Here is an 18,375-nt window from a genome sequence, read left to right on the forward strand (position 1 = left end):
AATCAGAAAAGTATTAATATATAATATAAATAATAAAAAAATATAATAAACTATGATAAATATTCAGGATTATATTTAAAATTAAAAATAATATTAGCTTCACACATATTTACTTTGTAGATTTTCAAATCTAGTAACTTATCATGCTTTTACTTTTGAAGGAATATTTTTATATTGGTGACAAAATTTATGGAATAGAAATTTATTTCAATTCATGATACAATTATTTATTTTGTACAGTATTTTCCTTGTCATATGTGTTTTTATGTTCATTATGGATCACAGATTGATATATCTCTTGCCATAAAAGATTATTCAAATCTTTTGTATTTTCTTCATTTGAATAAGAAAAGTGATGGATGTACACCCCTTTATATATATCTAATATTATTATTAAGGATATAGTTTTATATATATATAGGATGTATCAGTAAAAACTATCACCTGAAATAAGTTGTTATCTATTGACTTTATCAAAAAATCTTTAAAATGAAATTTATTATATTTCAGGAGTCTGACCAGAAAATAACATTTTGATTTCCCAATACCTTATATTATCTGAGATATTAAGGTAACTTTGACATAGCATTTAATTGATCCAGCTAAACATTTTTTATAAGTTTAGGAGATATTTTAACTTTAATTTGTCAAATTTAATGTACGAAGCAAAAATAAACAATAATGAATGATGCAAAACATGTTTACATTGCTTTTGTCTTTCATATATTAAATTTTACAAATTAAAGTTAGAATATCTGCTCAACTAATATTTTTTCGATATAAATAGATTAATACTTTTTTATAGGGAATGCAGAAATAGATCGATTACTGTATTTAAAACTGTATGATCCCATTTAAAAAAATGGATACCATCCTCATATAATCTCTACCTAACCATCACCAAAATACTAATTATACCAGATTATGTCCTTTAAAACCACTCACTTCTTGTTTGAACCATTTTTTCATATAATAAAACTATATACTTTTCATACTATACACACACACGTACGTACACACATGTGTGAAATTCTAAATTTTGTTTAAATTACAGGAATTTTATAAGTTAAAAGGATACTTCCTGTAATATTCTCTTTAAGCTTTCCAAAATCCCATCGTATCCCAGTTAATTCTCTATATAAAGCATATTTTCTTCTGTAATTACAAAAAAGAACAAAAAAACAAAATCTTATTAGTATTAAGACATAATACAAGTATGAATGAGCATAGTAAAATATTAATAAATTATAACCAGATACAAACCTTCCTTGATCTAGTAATTCTTGATCCTGTATGTTTCGTTTACATGTTTTAAGTTTATTTCTTTGCAATTCCAATTGTTGACATTCTTCCAAAAATTTATTTTTCTCTGCATCCAACTCTGTCTTTAAAAAGTATTAAATTTTTATTTCTGCTGTATTATTTTATAACAATGTAATATACAAAAATAACAATTACTATGTGGTCTATGTGCTTAGATAAAACATGATTTTTATATTCCAATGTTTGTTTTTCAGACTGAAGGGTATCCCTCATAGAAGTTATTTTTGATGTTAAATCTGTGATCTTTATTCCATCTTCTGAAAAAGAAAATACCTTTATTTGTACACAAAAAGTACGATACAAATAATGTAATAAATTACCGCTAAAGTCTTGATTTCGTTTATTTTTGATATGATCGATTAACTTGATCTGATTCTGCAGTAAATCCTTAACTTGTAAATCCGAAATTTTTATATGATTTTCCTTAAGCGTCATTATTTCATTCATTATTACATTTACACTAATGTCACTGTTAAAACATTTGGTAAAAATGAGAGAACTATAAACACAAATTTATAATGTCAGTTATCTTCAGTTACAAATTTTGAAACGTCACTATGTGTTACTGCCAATAATACCATCAAAATATCCCAAAGTCGCCTCAAAGCGAGTTAGGGATTTTAATTAATATGCTACTATCACGCTGTGATAAAACAAAATTACGATTAAGAAAATAGATAAGATTATATACAGGGTGTATAATTTTAATTGATCCATGCAAATATCTCGTAAACTGTACATTATTCAGAAAAGTATTTCAAGTAATACTTGTGCTCTTTCAAGGAAAATATTTTATAATGATGGTGAAGGTGTTCTCGAGATGTCAAGATCTCTGTTTTTTTTTTTTAATGGAACTATATGTTTTCATTTAGTCATGTTTATAAACCATGGTTCGAAATTATTGACCTATAAAATGTTGGTTTCTAAAAGTCATTCGGGTTCACTCATTCCCATTTAAAGCTTATCTTCGTCAAATATGTATAGAATTTGTTCTCTATGTCTTACATTTGAAAGGGCAGCTTTGTACATCGATGCAATGAGCTATTCTCTTCATAAACGACAGTTCTCCACGTTCTGGAAAGTTGCGGAACTAATTTGTTGGCAGGCATTCCTTGTGCGAATTTTTATATTAACTTTTTTAGGAGTGGTTAGTTCCTTGCAATAAATGGGTTGTTTCCTCGTGAAACCTTACAAAGAAAGACCTAAAGGGGTTAGATCTGGAGATTTTGATGAGAAGAGAATTTTACTTCATTTTCCAGAAGACATGTTTATTCAGAGTTATATAAACTCGGCGGTCATTATGTATAGCAGCACCATCATATTAAAACCATGTCCTGGTAGCGTATGGAACGTTTTCAAGAGGATTTTGTAATTTGTTAGTTAAGAAAGTATTGATCGGGCATCAGTTAATGTTCCATTAAATAATTTAAATTCGCTAAGTAACCTTTCACTATGTCGTACCATACATTTAACGATCATTGGTGTCGACAATCAACCGATCTCTGCTAATGTGGAGGTTTCATCGACCCAATAATTGCTACTATATCTATTCAATAGTCCACTATTCTTGAACGTGCTTTCGTCAGATGTGTAACATGAGACATGCCATAATTGGTTTTTACAATATTTGTCGACTAATATGAGAGTTGTGCGCTGATATGAGAATTTAAAGAAATTACTGCGAGTACTACTTCTGTTACGTCATCGGTGCAAATTTCCTCTTCTAGCCGGCGATCAGGAAATCTTTCTCGAGGCAACCATGCATTTGCCCTATAATCTTTCTGACACTCTCCTGAAATCGAAGTCATGCCAACAATTTCGCTAGGCGTATAATTACACATCGCAAACTGAATTATTATCGAAATGAAGGATGTGTGATACTATAATAATACTAATCCCTTCGAAGTAAATACTGTGAAATAGTAATTCTAGTAGTGCGAGACGCACCACTTGTGTAAGTGACGCGTCATGTTTACAACTGAATATTACACCGAGGAAAATGTTCTAGTTGTATGCAGAGCAGGTTTAGAACAGCTGTAAATGGTTTTGGATAACCTTTAAAAATTAACGTTTTATAAGTCAATAAATTTATCTCGAAGTGGGCTACAAACTTGGTTAAATCAAAATATAGAGTTGCATTCAACAAAATAAAGATCACCTTGACACCCTGAAACACCTCTGGTTAGATAAACCTGATGGTCATCATAGAACATTCCCTCAAAACAGAATAAATTTTATTAATAATGTAAAGTTTAGGAGATACTTATGAAGATGGATTAAAATGAGAAATGCTTTATATAAAATGTTTATATACAATAAATTTTATATTTTTAATCAATTTTTTAATTAGTTAAAAAAAAGTATTTGTTTAACTTCATTAGAGAATTTTTAGGATTAAAATCAAAATTTCCTTTTTACATCAAATCTTCATTTAATGACATATATACTAGTCATTTATAACAATAAATGTCTTACTATAATAAAAGTGTACTAAACATTAGTGATTATATTTAAGATTTAGATGTAGTTCATTTATGATATTGTAACTTATAATGGCACATAAAAAGAAAATATCATGTAAAATAAAGTACAATGTAATGATACCTATATAATTAGGTATCCCTACATGATATTTTAATAACATCTATATTGTCTAAATGATAATGTGTATTATGTTCTTGAAACATAATATGTTCATAGACATTTTTGTCTCAAAGAAATTTTGCTCTTTTACAAATAAGTTGTGTCTAAATCACCTAAAGAATTTCTTTTTAAATTATTATTCAAATATAATTTCTCAAAACATTAATACATTATAAATACTGCAGGTTAACAAAAATTATTTACGAACTTAGTACTTTTTTGTCTAACATTTGCGTCCATTATGTGTCGCAAGATATTGAGCAGTTTATAAATGTCAAAATAGTTTATTGTTATATAATTATCATGCATATTAATTATAAAAATAAGTAAAAATCTCAACGTTCTTGTATGTTATTATAAGAAAATATCAAGAACCCATTATATAATACTTAAAAATATACATATAAAACTTCTCAAATGTGATCAATATCAAATTGGAATAATTTATAATCATAAATAATGTTTATTCGCTTGCTTCGTTTCAAACGTTTTTGTCTACTGAATTTAAAAGTTAAATCTCACTTTTAAATTGTAAATCAATAAAATTGAAAGTGTACATCTTACAAAAGTAACAAAAGACAAAGAAAGATAAAATACTAGTGGCCATAATGTTGATGTGATTCATATTATGTGAAGAATGTAAACTCATTTTAAGTTCAGATAGAAAAAAAGCGAAATTTTACTTTGTAAGCATTTTGAATTGTGTTTAAAGAACAGAGATAAAATTATAATTTTCGATATAATATATGTAATTAAATAACAAATTTTAGTAGTTACCTATGTTTTGACTAGAACTGACCTTCTTTTAACTGATAATCTTAAAATTCAATTATCGTTTTCTCAAGTGTGAACTACATATCACTAAAATATTATGGCCCATATAATGAATATATAACAAGATAAGTCTTACTTATACGTTTGCATATTAAAATGTAATCTTTTATCATTTATCTAATTTTTAACGTTAAGATGTCACTTCATTCGTAAAAGGCACTTGCTTAACATATTTAATCACAATTTTTTGAGATCAACAATCGTCATTCAATAGATTCACGTTCATAGATATTTTTTGAGAAATCAAAATGTTTGATATCCGTATATTTTCTCTATTATTTTGAGCATTACTTGATTCTGATGTTGAACTATTATTATTATTGTTATTATTATTTTCTTGAGTCGAGTCGTTAGATGAAGAAGGATTATTTGCTTGAACTAAAATTGTGTTCAAACTATTATCCGCTTGTTCGATTTCATATCCTGCTAAATTTCCATTTGTAACTTCATGTGCTAGTTGCCTATAAAAACATGATTATGGTTATATAACAAAAAACAACAATGTTCTGTTCTGAAACACTAAATATCTACTTACTCTGGCATCAAATTATTAGATCGATTATCGGTTGGTTCAGACACAGGATGTTGTCCTATTGCATCTATGTTGTCATTACTCATATCATATTCATAATTAGAATTCGTACGAACCCAATTTGGAGGTAGGAAACCTACTGCACGCACAAGATCATTCTTATCCTTCAAAATTTTATTATTGTTAAATGGTACAGGAGATGACCCTTCTTTGCATCTAATGAAAGGACCTGTAAAATATTAAGTTATGAAGGAATTATATTAAACATCATATTAACATTTTCGATGTAATATACATAATTCTATACATATTATTACCGCGTTGAACAGCCCGCAGTTAATTCAGCGTTCAAGTAGGTAGGTATACTGTAATGAAATAATTGTGTTTTTCGTATAAAAAAATTAACCGTTTTAATCACGGTTAGTAACTTCAAACATATAAGAAAATGTTAAAAATTAAGACAAAGAAGCTACAATCTACAGTGCTCGTGTATCTTTATTTACAATTTAGTGTGTTTGTAACAAGTGTTCATTTTAATAGAAATATCGATTGCAGAAAAGAATACGTAAAACAAAGTAGCTTTGAACGAACAAATGAATAAGATTATAGAATAAGCTTCTAATCTACCCACTTATTAGTAGCAAATAATCGCCGCGTCTTCGTGTTATTTAAAATGGATTTTTTTTAGTGCTGCACTAATTAATATGAATGTGTACTTTAGTACTAACGGTGTTTGTAACAATCTGTATTACTCACTATTTTCCAATGGCGGGGCCGTCGGTTCCATCACGCCAAGTTCATCGTACGGTTTTATCATATTTCTTTGCCGCTTTGATCTTCCTACAAAACATTTTATACAATTGCATTTTGAAATTTATTTTCCAAATAATTTTATTTATGTTAAATAATATTAAATATGTTTTTAACATATTTGTAAATATTTAGGATCTGTTACTTACGTCTTTTGAAAAGTAATATACCAAAAACTGCCATTATACCAAATAGGAATGTTCCAATTACTGGGTAGATAATCATAGTGTTGTCCAGTTTTACTACTTCTATATAAAACAAAGGAAAATTAGTACACAAAAATTATGATATCAAATACAATTTTCATCGCGTTAATTTTTCCTTTGCTTACCGGATATGTCTTGTTGAGCGCTGGTTTTTCTACAAAATAATGCCATTTCTCCTGTACCAAGTTTTTCGGCGATGTAGCTGCAATTATATCAGGGTTAATAAATATAATCAAATAAATCGTAATCATGTATGAATATTTGGCAAGAAAATTAAAAAATAAACCAGAGAAAAAGATAAATGAATAGTAAAATATATATATACCCAGGCAGGCAGGGACCGCATTGAGAGGGATCTCGTGATTTTTTTTCATGATTTTCCAGTCTATTATACCTGTTACATTGGGTATAATCAACGCACCGTTCCGATACATGATAGCAGTATTGTTTATCGGAACAGTCACCATCATCACGACAAAATCTTTCCTCTATCATAGCCTACAAAAAATTGATTTTCAAAATTTTATTTCTATATTATTAGTTTGTCCGAAAAGTTTCTTTCGTTTTAGGGAATAATAGATACACAATGTTTTTTGTTTTATATTAGTTTATTGAATTATGTACGAACATAATAATAGAAATATAAGTGAATAGATCATACCTAATTCAACAAAATAATATAAAACAGAAATTTTTGTTCATTTATTATCATCTTATGAAACAAAAGAAACACAACCTAATAGTTATAATATCAGTTATATTTCAAAAGATATTACTTTGAAAAATAAAGTTATTTTTGTAGTAGACACAAAACTTAACTACAATATTTTTTATAAGGAGTCTTATAAGAAATTAACTATCTTTCTAACAAAAGCATTTTATATTAATAAATTTACAATTACCTATGACAGATCGCTACATATTATTCCACATTACTTCCATTATTTTTCTATAGAGCATCATTTATTCTGGCAAAAAATATTGTATACAAATTTAAAAATTTTAAAACGATAATGTAATTGCTTTCTTTTTGTATAAGTTTTCATTCAAACTTTCTAAATTGATAATCTATGTGGAATTATTAATTGTTATCAATTACCAAAGTATATGAATTTAATAAGAAACTATTACATTAAAAAGTCAGGGTGATTCTCAATTTTTTTGTATGGTATAAACCGGGTGTGGAACGCACGGCACTTCCGGTTTAATAAAGCCCAAGGACTCTGGACAATTTTTTACGACTTACGACCTACATTTCGATTTCAAACCACTTTTAAAGAATTATTCTTTTAAAATTTGATTTGCTCAAATATTAACTAATACAAATAGGTAATACAAATTCACGATCACGATTAATTTTATACAACAATATAATAAAAACAAATATCTGTCTTTTCTTTATTATGTATCACGTATATATTAATTCTTTTACTATATTACGTAATTTTATAAATGTTTACCTTTAAAAACTTAATAATAATTTATTGAAACATTTTTAACTTTAAATTTAATGAAGTTCGATAAACAATAAACATATAAACATGCCCCCAAAAATATGAAATAAATTTTCATTTTCTGAAATAAAAATCATATTACCACTATTTTTCTATGATGTATTTTTTCTATAGAAAGAAGAAAAATTAGATTGTATCGTTCGAAATATAATTTTATTAATACATCACAATCCTTTGAAAACTTCAGAAATAAATATTAAAAAGAATTATATTTTCGTTTACAAAAAGGAAAAATAGTGTACAATTTTGTTAATATTTTCGATTAATTGAATAAAAACATATAGGAGGGTTATTCTGTAGTCTTGATTTGTCATTCAACCGCCATCTTGTTAGTGAGTAACCGCCATCTAATAGTTCACCATGCAACCTAAAATGGTGGTTAACTAAAACCTGTATATAATGGGTTTAAACTACTATTTTGATTATGATATAAACTTACATGAATATGAATATATAAACAGTTATTATCGTCACTTCTAAATATCTACAGCAATTTCCTGTATAAAATGTAAAATTGTAGAAATTATGTAATACAAACAATTTTTTGCATTTTTTATAAGCATGACTTTTACATTATTGTTGTAAATTAAATGTTCTAAAATTATCACCGAAATTTATTCCACTTGTAATACTTGCTAAAGTACGTGTCACATGTTGTTAGACATCGTAAGAAATACTAATCGTGCGTGTATCAAATTGCGATATTTATAATATAATAAAGGAAATAAGAATAGTATACGTCATATTTGATAACACCCCTTCCCTTGATAATCTTCTTGGACTTTATCTATGTTACGCTAAATTCATAATAAAATTATGTATTATATTATAAATTACTTTAAAATTAACATCACATTATATATATATATATATATATATATATATATATATATATATATATATATGTCAACTGACAAATTTTGAATTCAATAATAATATTTAAAATTAATCAAATAAAGAAAAGTCGTTTGATAAATTTAAAAATATTTTAAAGAAAGATTGAAATTTCATTGATTCACATATTCAATTTCCCGTAAACAAAGCAAAAAGTACTCTTATCTGTCAACCGATATCGTATGATTTCGCTATATGAAAAATCTATCGTTGCAATTTGCAATAACTTATAATCAAAAAGAACAGAAGAATGTTATACAATTGAAAATTATTAATATAGAATACCAGAAAGTTTAATATTAGAATTGCTCCCTTTATTTCTTTCCGATATCTTATTTCTATGATGGTCGCAGAGATTCCCGGGCGAAAAAGAAAAAAGTGGTGGTTGAGTGAGTCATCGTGGCGCGTTGATGTGGTACTGAGAATTGTGGAACATATTCCGGTTCTAGCAACAAGATCAGTGCGATTTCGTCACGATACTACGCATTATTAAAATTTCGTTATATTTCTCATTTATTTTACTTTGTCATTAAACTTTATTTCAGTAAAAGTAAACAAAACTGAGCGTTTGTTATCAGTAACAATTGCCGCATTCTTCATAGGCACAATAAAAGCAAGTCTGTTTACAAAGGAACACGATCGTTCATGAATTCGAATGTAACTTACAAATTTAGAAGAAATATATTAGAAATAATCAAATCCAGAAAAGATGATGAAATCATAACTTGGAGTTATGAAAATTTGTAAAAATCTTAAATCTAATTTTTAATGTTATTCTTGATAGTGAATAAATAGAACAATCTAGAACAGGTAGAAGGACATTTAACCACATCGGTGGCACATTTCATTCTCCCCATCATCATCATGTGCATATCATTATCGCTATCCCTGCATGTTTGCAAAAGGACTCTGTAAGTATCTAATATGTAACATACACGCACTATGACTGACATGTAATGTACCTCAAACTTGATTGTAGCACCAATTGAACAACTCGGATATATTTATACCAATGTATCATGCGTTGTATTGTAACGATATGTGAGCATGTTATAACCTGTTGATTTAGGTCATCTGATTCACCCATGATTGGAAATTGTGATAGGTAAGAAAATTGGAAAATTCTGATGTTACTGTATTAGAGTTTTTTTTTACTTACCATTGGAAGATATAATATGAACGTATAAAGGTTGAAGATATGAGTTATTTTTGGGAATATACTCGTATATGAGTAAGATTCTTCCGTAGAATGTTGACAGGTTCATTCGTGCGCACAACTTCGCACGTAGAGACACTTGCACTGTTGGGAATACACCTGCAATCTGTCGTTGTTCGTCGGCAGAACCGGCGTATACTGAACGTGTTCAAACCTGCTCGCAACAAGACAGGTAGTGGGGATGGTTGCCAGTAATGTAATAATACTATACCGGTCCCTCGTCTCTCACAACAATGGAACACTTTCGCTATGTACATATGTATATACTTAACATGCATATACTTAATTCACTAATTCGGAATAGAGTATATTTGTAAAAATAACTGCGAATAAGATTGATTTTTAACTTAGAGTTAGAGTACATTTATTGTTTTGTATATTATAAATAATACGAAGATATTTATATTTCTTAATATTAAATTTGATTGATAATTATATTTTTAAGATTGTATTTTCTAAAGACAAAATTTAATAAGTATTCTCCTTATTGAGTTGTTTCAATTGAAGTTGCACTCACATTATCATCGATACGTGTGGCTTCATTTTCAACAAAATTTTCAATTGCAGTTGGTCTGCAGAAATATGGTCGTAGAGTTACCATACTTTAATACTTAAAGTTTAAGCAATACAACAATTACATTTTAGAAAATTTGAAGTATGTTACAAATATCAAATATTAAATATATATCGCACTATTAATCTATAAACGAATAAATGTATAAATATCTAGTTATTTTGTATGTATGATCTTTCTTATTCAAATTCAAATTAACCTCGCAAATAATTATACTAAGGATAATTAATGTATTATATTAAATCTTCTATCATATAAAATTTTGTATTATATTGACCTTTAAATTGTAATTGATGTATTATATTAAATATAAAAATTCCTTTCGCGTAAAGAATATGAAATGTGATTTGTCACGTTTTTCTCCTTAAATGCAAATGTTATATTACTTATCAATGTTAATACCTCAATAGCTTCTAGAATATGATCATATAAAGAGATTTGATTTCTGTAATTTGACTTTGTGCATTCAGAAAGGTAGATTACGTGACTATTCTTTTCATAAATGTTTAATAGATTCTCTTTTTTGCCTCATAAAAAGTTTTCCAACTGCGTCATAAGGATAATTGAACCGTAATATGATACTGCGACACAAAGCAAAAATAAAAAAATACCAAAATAAAAAGGTGATAAATTGAAAAAGGCGAATTCTATTAAAATAATTGTATGCAAATATGTTTCAACATATTATGAGGAATTTTTTTCTTCTCTTTTGCATAAAACATTTTTAATTAAAAAAAAATACTTTTTTAATATAAATTTGTCAGGTTAGGCCCTCTGAATGTATGCATGTAGATAGACACTCTTGTTGTGAGACACTTAAATTTCTTCGATGTTGTAAAATGCACCTTGATATTATACGTTATAAATATATAACGTATATATATATACAAATAAGATATATACAAATAAATTAAAAAGGATTGATGCAAAACACAAGTTTTTAATGTGCAACACATTAGGAATTTTTCTTGTTTATTACTCGATGTATTGTGTAGATTGATACTGTTTTTTAAATTACATTTACTAATTAATAATTATTGATAACTGAATTGTTCAAAATTTACTACAAGGTTGATACTAATTGTGTAAATCCAGGAAAGTGATCCATTTCGCTTTTGAAACAGCATACGTGAAAGCGAGGGGATAAATGGTTTCAGTAACGTACATATTGTAATATCATGGATTCCTGTTCATGGCAACTTTTGTATCAAAATTATGAATTAGAAAAAGTCGAAAATATGAAGTTTATATCCATTATAATTGTGCGTATTAGGAATAAAGCTAAATTTGAGTTTGAAATCGATTAGAAGAAACTTTCTATTGTTTATATGATGTTTTTTGATTGTTAAATTTCAAAAGACTGTATAATATATTACTAGATTTATTATTGCATCATAGTTAATGTTATTTTACTTCTACAGGTCTTTAGACCTAGATAATTAGAGAAGATGGAATATTTAAAAACAATGTATAATGAAGTAAAAAACATAATGTGTATTTCTCATTTTAGTATATATGTATATACACTGATGAAATGGGAACAACCTTATTTCTATTAATTTATGATGTAATAAGCCATAATACTTAAAGTATTAAACACAAAAATTCCAAACATTTCTAGAATATCATCATACAATCAGCTTTAAATTACCGTTATTAAGTATTAATGTTTAAACAGTTCCAGAATATTTTTAATTGTATTAACGACCACGATGTTAGTTTGAAGCACATTCTTCTTTCATATTCTGTTATTAAAAAGTATTTCAATACAATGTTTTTCTTAATAAACTTATTGTTTATAATCTTTATTAGAAATTTACTTTTTCGTGATTAATAAAATTACTTTTCTTCAATGATATATAGTAAGTAATTCTAGCTTCTTTCCAAAAGACAAACAATTATATATAAGTATCCAACAATAAACAATTTCATTTCTATACAAAGTTAAAATAATCTTATTATTGTGCAATTTTCTTTGAACATATGAGCTTTCTTAATAAAGCAAAATCAATTAGCATGTACCACATAAAAGGCTATCATTTTCTTATAATGTTTTTCCTTTGAGGTATCCAAATATATGAACCGTTCGAATCTTCTTTCCAGGTACTACTTCATTCATCATATTATGGTCTGTGCTAGCTTATGTATTATTGGCAGTTAACGGACATTCACATCACTTCCATACTATTGTGTGTATTTTCTGTAAAACCCAATGTAGATGTTGGTGCATCCTGTGATGTCTCTTCTAATGATTGTGCATCCATGCCTTCTGGTACATTGTTTGTTGCCGTACTTGCTCCATCATCCCAGTTTATTTTGAATCTAGTAACACGTGGTTTATCCCCTAAGATATTTCTTTGTACTTTATCAAACTGAGGCTGTGGTGGTGGATTTTCTCTAAGTTCTGCGTCTGTGTACTCATTATTTATAAAGTAACCAACACGCACAAATTCATGTCCCCTATATGAACAAGTTAACAAAACAACTGTGACTCCTAGAGCATCATTTACTGGAATTCTACTGACATCAGGAGGATCAGCCTAAAATAAGCAGTAAATATTGAATTTATAGAAAAAACTGTATGCATGCATTAAGTATATATTTAACAAAAGATTTTTAACAGGAACTCATAGCTATCATTTCATACTTAGTTAGACAATATTGTTAATGTACCTGAAAAATGAACATATGCCTTCCTTCAGGAATTGGCCCAACATAAATTGTGTCTAAAACCTGGTCGAATTCTTCGGATTCGGCACTTCCAACATAGATCATTTTCCACTCTAAATCTGCAACAGCACCACCATTGTAAAACATCCTACTGTTTATTACAAACAAATTATTCAATATGAATTTTAAAAGAAACTATACTGAAATTGAAGGCAAAAAAAATGTCAGAGAAAGTTTCACTAATTTGTCCTTGGAGAGCTTGGTATTAAATTATTGAAACTAACCTAGCATAAGCACCAAAAATATTTGGATATTTCTTCATTTTGAATAACACTGACATCAATTTGTAAACATATTTTGTAAAAGAAGATAATATAAAAAAATGTACCTTCTTTTAGTTCTTCGATACATTCAAAAGTAACTTCGAATTGAAATGGATTGAGGAACGGTGAAGGATTATCGAGAACGGCTACATTTGCTAACTGAACTTTGGCCATCGTTGACTTCGTTTAACGAATAATTTCACCAAAACACTGATAATTTTACAATAACGAGTTTAAGGGACTGTTCGCCAGATTTTGTTCTTTGTACTGTATTAGACAACTAATCTCTTGATAAGCGTAGGATCTCGAATTAAAGTATAAACAATTTCATCCCAACACACTGCTTGCTTTGGCGGCAAACGAACCAAAGGACGTTTCCGGTGTTTCGGGAACTACCAAAACTTTGTACAATATAGCATAGGTACATCTTGCACTAACGTAAATTTAAATATCTTCTCTTTTAAGTCAGCATACAATTTGAGAAATACGTACATGAAAAATTCATTATTAATTTTATATGTACCTCAAAGATTGTTTAATGTAACTATCATAGTAATTTACTTATTCATTACGTGTCTTTGAAATTCTACTCTTTAATGTTAGCATAATCTAATTACATTTTGCATGAACGTAAGATGACTTGAATGGGATATATTGACGTTTAAAAATAGAGAAAATTGTAAAAAGAAATGCCTTTAATAATACAAATTTTGCTCGTTTTAACTTAAATCTGTACATTTGTAAAATATTGTCCTTAAGGATTATTTACAATATGGAGATATGTAATTGGTGCAATTGCAAATTTTTCAAATCCAATCACAGAAGGTAATAGATATCTTCGACGAATTATAAAAAAGATAACTTTCTATCTTCGAAGGATTAAGATGTGTCATAGATTTTAGTTGAACGAAATTTATCGAAAGAGTATATATCGTTAAATTTAAAATTAAATAGTTGGATAAGCATAGACGTGATACTAAATAGATCTAACATTCATTGCAATTTTCTGTCTGAGAGTTCACAAAATCCATTGCCAGTTTCAAATCATTTTCAGTGTTACCGATTCAATATGGAATACCTCATTGTTTGTGCTAATATTTTTATAATATTTACAACTAAATTTATATTCATATATCTTATAATTATGTTATCTATAATTTCAAAATTTCCTTAATTTACTTTCAGATCATTTGTGGTTAATCTAAAAGTGCAATGGTTCTGTTGTTTTTAATTTAAAGATAGTATTTTAAATTTCACTGGTATTTTGAACTATCCATGATGGAAGAATTTACATTATTCCCAGCCAATAATGGTAGAAACCATCTTTTAACAGCTGATAATTTTATCAGCTTCGGTAGTTTAGTTGAATGTAATTTTTATAATAATTATTTTAAATTCTAAAGGCTATATAAAGACTACAAATAAGAGATCTAATTTATAGTAATATTATTGCAGAGGAATTAGGTTTGATCATACGTCGATGTAACAATTTTTATTAGATGAATCTTTCGCTCAGTATTTCTACTTTTTGTCGATAGATGGCTACCTATACGCAATTCGTTCTATAATTCTCTCCACTCCATTAAATGCTTTTTCACCAAAACATCAAACACTAAATTTATATATATATATCAATATCTTCAATCACATAATATCGATATCTAATGTTAAATGTGTAAGATATCGTATCATATAACTATATCATTTAGCTAAGTACATTTTTATTTTTTTAACTAGATTCGTAGGTCCAATTTAAGTCTACAATCTTTATCTCAATAAATACGATACAAGTATACTACTTTCGATTATTAATTTTAGAGTGGTTTTATATAAAAAAAACTTGGAATTCTTACAAAACATTGATCCAATTTCTTTTATGTTTGACATATGTTTGTCATACATTATCATATTCAATGAATAATTATTCTGACTTTTTTCTTTATGGAAATAAAATTACTCTCCGAAACAAGCAGAGTTTTTACATATAAGGTTTATTAAATATTTTTTATGTACATTATTCCTGACATACTTGCGTTATCTATACAGAATTGCTTTTACATCGCGACATAGGTCGGCAAACAACTCATTTTCAAATATTTTCCTTTTCTCCATTTTCATTAAATGACGAATTTATAAACAAGCAACACCGAAAAAAACGCTCTAAACTGCATTTACTATTCGTTGCGAGTAGCACCGTTTGATTCATAATTAGGTCATGACAATTAACTTAATTTGTACTGGCATTAAGAAAATTAAAACTTTATGCTCAACGATTATTTCACGACGCAAAGTACAGTATATGCAATAATAATGCGAAACGTTCAAACAACGCGAAAATATGGGACAAAACTAAGATCCAAAACAGTTTCAGAGAATCTTATAGATTAAACAAATTTTTCAGTAGAACAATGGCAAGAATTTGTTTACATGTCCGACCATTTTAATTTATTATATATCTCCGTGTTTTTTTTTTTTTTTTCAGAAAAGTAAAAAGGTAAAAAAGATAGATAATTATTTTGTGCAACGATTAATATCAACATAATCGTAGATAATTAGAAGAAACATAATAAGGTGTTTCGCAAAAAAGCTTTTATTTACATTTGTTCCTCTTTCTTTAGCGCTATGTTTTTTCCTTTAATCTAAAATTGCAATAAAATTCCACAAAATCGCATTCACACTGATCAACATCTTGTTGTGGAATGTTTCACATAATAAATACAGCTTTCGACATAAATTAAAAACGAGTCTTGCAATTTACAACTGAGAAATATGAAGGGGTGGAGATTAGGTACGTGTGTGTGTAGTGAACATGTGGACGTGTATGATCATGTGTACATGAGTACCCGAGGGCTGACGCTTGTGTTAATGTCTGTTTACATGTGAATCTCGGTGCATGTCGGATAGAATCTGCACAGATTCTATCGCAACGAATTTATATCTACTCACGACGAGCCCGTATACCTTATTTACAATGTCCATATAAACATATACATTGCGCTGACCGCTTATTTAACTTATTACCAATATTATGAAGTGAAGAAGGTAGAAAGTACTGTTTTGTACCGTAGGTTCAATGCGAAAGAAACGCGTACATACATACATAGAATGTATAAAGGAGATGACTTAAAAAAAAAAAAGAAAAAATAAGGAAGAGAAAGAATATAAAACAAATGAGTTAAAAAGTAAATTAAGAAATTACTAGAAAGAAGAAAAGGAAAAATTAAGAAATGAGAAAGGAGAAGGTGGAAGGAACGGAAGAAATATGCTGGCCTGTGCGCGAAGTTCAATCCTTCGTGTGTGGTGTCTCCGACGCGGAGAGGAAACATCGTTACATCGTGCTTGTCGCTCGACATTGAATTCGTTTAACAGAAATCGCTGATATCCGTCTCTACGAGCGCAGTAGCATCTACCGGCTACATCGACGTAACTTAATATGTAACAGGGAATTCTTAATCCAACCCTTAACTGCTAAATCAATCTTACAATTGGACTGAGTGATAAATTATTATCGACTGTACAACGCCGTTAGTCTTTTTTTTCCTTCTTCTCAACTTCATCATCATATCTTCTTTCTTTTTGTTCTCAACTTTGTTTTCTTTTTTTTTTTTACTTTTTACTTTGCTTTCTTTCAACTTGACAACGAAAACAAAAAAGAATGTACATTTTCCTACTTCCTCGGAATTACTTCTTTTTCGCAGAACTACTACAAATCTTCCGAGTCTCGTTTCGTTTTTTTTCGTTCATTTTATTTGGACCACGTGAATAAGTTTCCACTTTTTTATTGTTTAACATATTTTTTTCGCTTTCACTCTTCATTATAAAATATACTTCCTCTCGATATCGCAGAAGCCGTGAATTACGTGCAGACGGGATCTCGAGGAAGAATACACGCGTATCGGTCGAACAGGTGATAAAAATGGTGTGTCAAGCACTTGAAATTTGTACAAACGCACGGTTCATTTTCGCTAGTGAAAATTTAACGGGCCGGAAAAAATTCGACTTCTTTCTGGAAATAACTCGTGTCGTTAAAACAAATTATTCCGTGAGTTTTGCAAATGACGAGAGGTGAAAAAGTTATATAGTGAGAAAAATAAATTACTAGATGGCGTGTTCGTGGTTTACCCACGGGGCCTCGCCACGATAGCTTTCTTCACCGAATCACGTGTTATACCGATACGTTTCCACAGCCGAGTTTTTCTCGCTACTAGAAGAAGGTAAAACGAAAGAAAGCTTGCCTCCTATAAGTTTCCATTCTTTTCGATTACGATATACGATCGTTCGTTTGAATCACATGAACCTTAATAAGTACCAAGTGCCTAATGTAAGGTCAACGTTCGAGATACCCTGAACACTACCTATGTTAATAGGTAGAGGAAAGAAACTCTAATTACCGAGAGTTTCACGTATACATTTTTCCTTTTATCTTTTTGTTAATCTTCGTTACATTTTTTCTTCTCCGCCTCTCGATCGAGAACCCCGAAATAAATATTACGGATACCATGAACAGCAAAGGTTCGTCGGCTCGGACGCAGACGCGAAGCGGGAGAATGCGAATGGCAAGTTTTCATATATTTTTCCATTTTTCGCTTTAAGGTTTTGTCTATACACAAGGACGTATCTTACATAGAGTTAAAAGTAAAATTAGTTTCTTCGAAGTTGTTTAGACCATTAGTCGCCAGAGAGGGAGCCACGGAACGTATTCTTATTTCTTATACAATCTTCGTTGACGATCTCCTCTGACCATAATCTGCAACAGAAAGAGTGTAAGGAACAATCGTGGGAATATTGTAAAATGTCGCACTTTCTTCTCGTTCTATACGATCGTAATTTTAAATC

At 28.7% G+C, this 18,375-nt stretch overlaps 4 protein-coding genes and 1 long non-coding RNA gene across 6 annotated transcripts in view; all 5 read right to left on the reverse strand.

Moving 5' to 3' along the window:
• Positions 1 to 186: 186 nt before the first annotated feature.
• On the reverse strand, positions 187 to 1,926 carry LOC100652119. Its single transcript, XM_003396339.4, has 5 exons — positions 1,644 to 1,926; positions 1,459 to 1,580; positions 1,264 to 1,385; positions 1,079 to 1,155; positions 187 to 381 (listed from the first exon to the last, which is right to left on the reverse strand). The coding sequence occupies exons 1-5, from the start codon at positions 1,768 to 1,770 to the stop codon at positions 224 to 226; spliced, it is 606 nt and encodes a 201-aa protein (XP_003396387.1). The 5' UTR covers positions 1,771 to 1,926; the 3' UTR covers positions 187 to 223.
• Positions 1,927 to 3,734: 1,808 nt separating this feature from the next.
• Positions 3,735 to 10,185, reverse strand: LOC100651997 (uncharacterized protein DDB_G0292186). 2 transcript variants are annotated; one of them, XM_003396338.4, is made up of 7 exons: positions 9,916 to 10,185; positions 6,674 to 6,846; positions 6,474 to 6,550; positions 6,292 to 6,390; positions 6,089 to 6,172; positions 5,336 to 5,561; positions 3,735 to 5,261 (listed from the first exon to the last, which is right to left on the reverse strand). In XM_003396338.4, exons 1-7 carry the CDS (start codon positions 9,916 to 9,918, stop codon positions 4,994 to 4,996), a joined length of 930 nt encoding a protein of 309 aa, XP_003396386.2. In that variant the 5' UTR covers positions 9,919 to 10,185; the 3' UTR covers positions 3,735 to 4,993. The 2 variants fall into 2 exon arrangements, with proteins under 2 accessions (XP_003396386.2, XP_048263489.1); XM_048407532.1 differs by lacking the exon at positions 9,916 to 10,185 and adding an exon at positions 7,251 to 7,322.
• LOC125385446 lies at positions 7,323 to 8,734 on the reverse strand. Its single transcript, XR_007224743.1, has 3 exons — positions 8,435 to 8,734; positions 8,302 to 8,359; positions 7,323 to 8,229 (listed from the first exon to the last, which is right to left on the reverse strand). It is a non-coding gene; the product is annotated as an uncharacterized LOC125385446 (long non-coding RNA).
• Positions 10,186 to 12,020: 1,835 nt separating the features above from the next.
• LOC100642283 (histone chaperone asf1) lies at positions 12,021 to 13,932 on the reverse strand. Its single transcript, XM_003396341.4, has 3 exons — positions 13,605 to 13,932; positions 13,220 to 13,335; positions 12,021 to 13,086 (listed from the first exon to the last, which is right to left on the reverse strand). The coding sequence occupies exons 1-3, from the start codon at positions 13,711 to 13,713 to the stop codon at positions 12,715 to 12,717; spliced, it is 597 nt and encodes a 198-aa protein (XP_003396389.1). The 5' UTR covers positions 13,714 to 13,932; the 3' UTR covers positions 12,021 to 12,714.
• Positions 13,933 to 15,511: 1,579 nt separating this feature from the next.
• LOC100642402 overlaps positions 15,512 to 18,375 on the reverse strand; it is a 121,257-nt gene continuing 118,393 nt past the window's right edge. The window contains exon 5 of the mRNA XM_003396342.4: positions 15,512 to 18,286. The gene's annotated coding sequence lies outside the window, so the exon portion shown is untranslated. The remainder of the gene's footprint in view (positions 18,287 to 18,375) is intronic.

Source organism: Bombus terrestris, chromosome 7 (genome assembly GCF_910591885.1).
Source record: "Bombus terrestris chromosome 7, iyBomTerr1.2, whole genome shotgun sequence".
Classification (NCBI taxonomy): domain Eukaryota; kingdom Metazoa; phylum Arthropoda; class Insecta; order Hymenoptera; family Apidae; genus Bombus; species Bombus terrestris.

Excerpts from the sequence above, each read along its gene's own strand:
- LOC100651997 (XM_003396338.4), bottom strand. Across the intron at positions 5,562-6,088 it reads GGCCCCGCCATTGGAAAATA|GTCCTTTCATTAGATGCAAA; the intron begins GTGAGTAATACA and ends AATATTTTACAG. Across the intron at positions 5,262-5,335 it reads TCTAATAATTTGATGCCAGA|GCAACTAGCACATGAAGTTA; the intron begins GTAAGTAGATAT and ends ATGTTTTTATAG.
- LOC100652119 (XM_003396339.4), bottom strand. The coding sequence starts at position 1,770 with ATGAATGAAATAATGACGCTTAAGGAAAATCATATAAAAATTTCGGAT. Across the intron at positions 1,581-1,643 it reads ACGAAATCAAGACTTTAGCG|AAGATGGAATAAAGATCACA; the intron begins GTAATTTATTAC and ends TTTCTTTTTCAG. Across the intron at positions 1,156-1,263 it reads GAATTACTAGATCAAGGAAG|AAGAAAATATGCTTTATATA; the intron begins GTTTGTATCTGG and ends TTGTAATTACAG.
- LOC100642283 (XM_003396341.4), bottom strand. The coding sequence starts at position 13,713 with ATGGCCAAAGTTCAGTTAGCAAATGTAGCCGTTCTCGATAATCCTTCA. Across the intron at positions 13,336-13,604 it reads TATCGAAGAACTAAAAGAAG|ATTTAGAGTGGAAAATGATC; the intron begins GTACATTTTTTT and ends GTGCTGTTGCAG. Across the intron at positions 13,087-13,219 it reads GGCATATGTTCATTTTTCAG|GCTGATCCTCCTGATGTCAG; the intron begins GTACATTAACAA and ends TGCTTATTTTAG.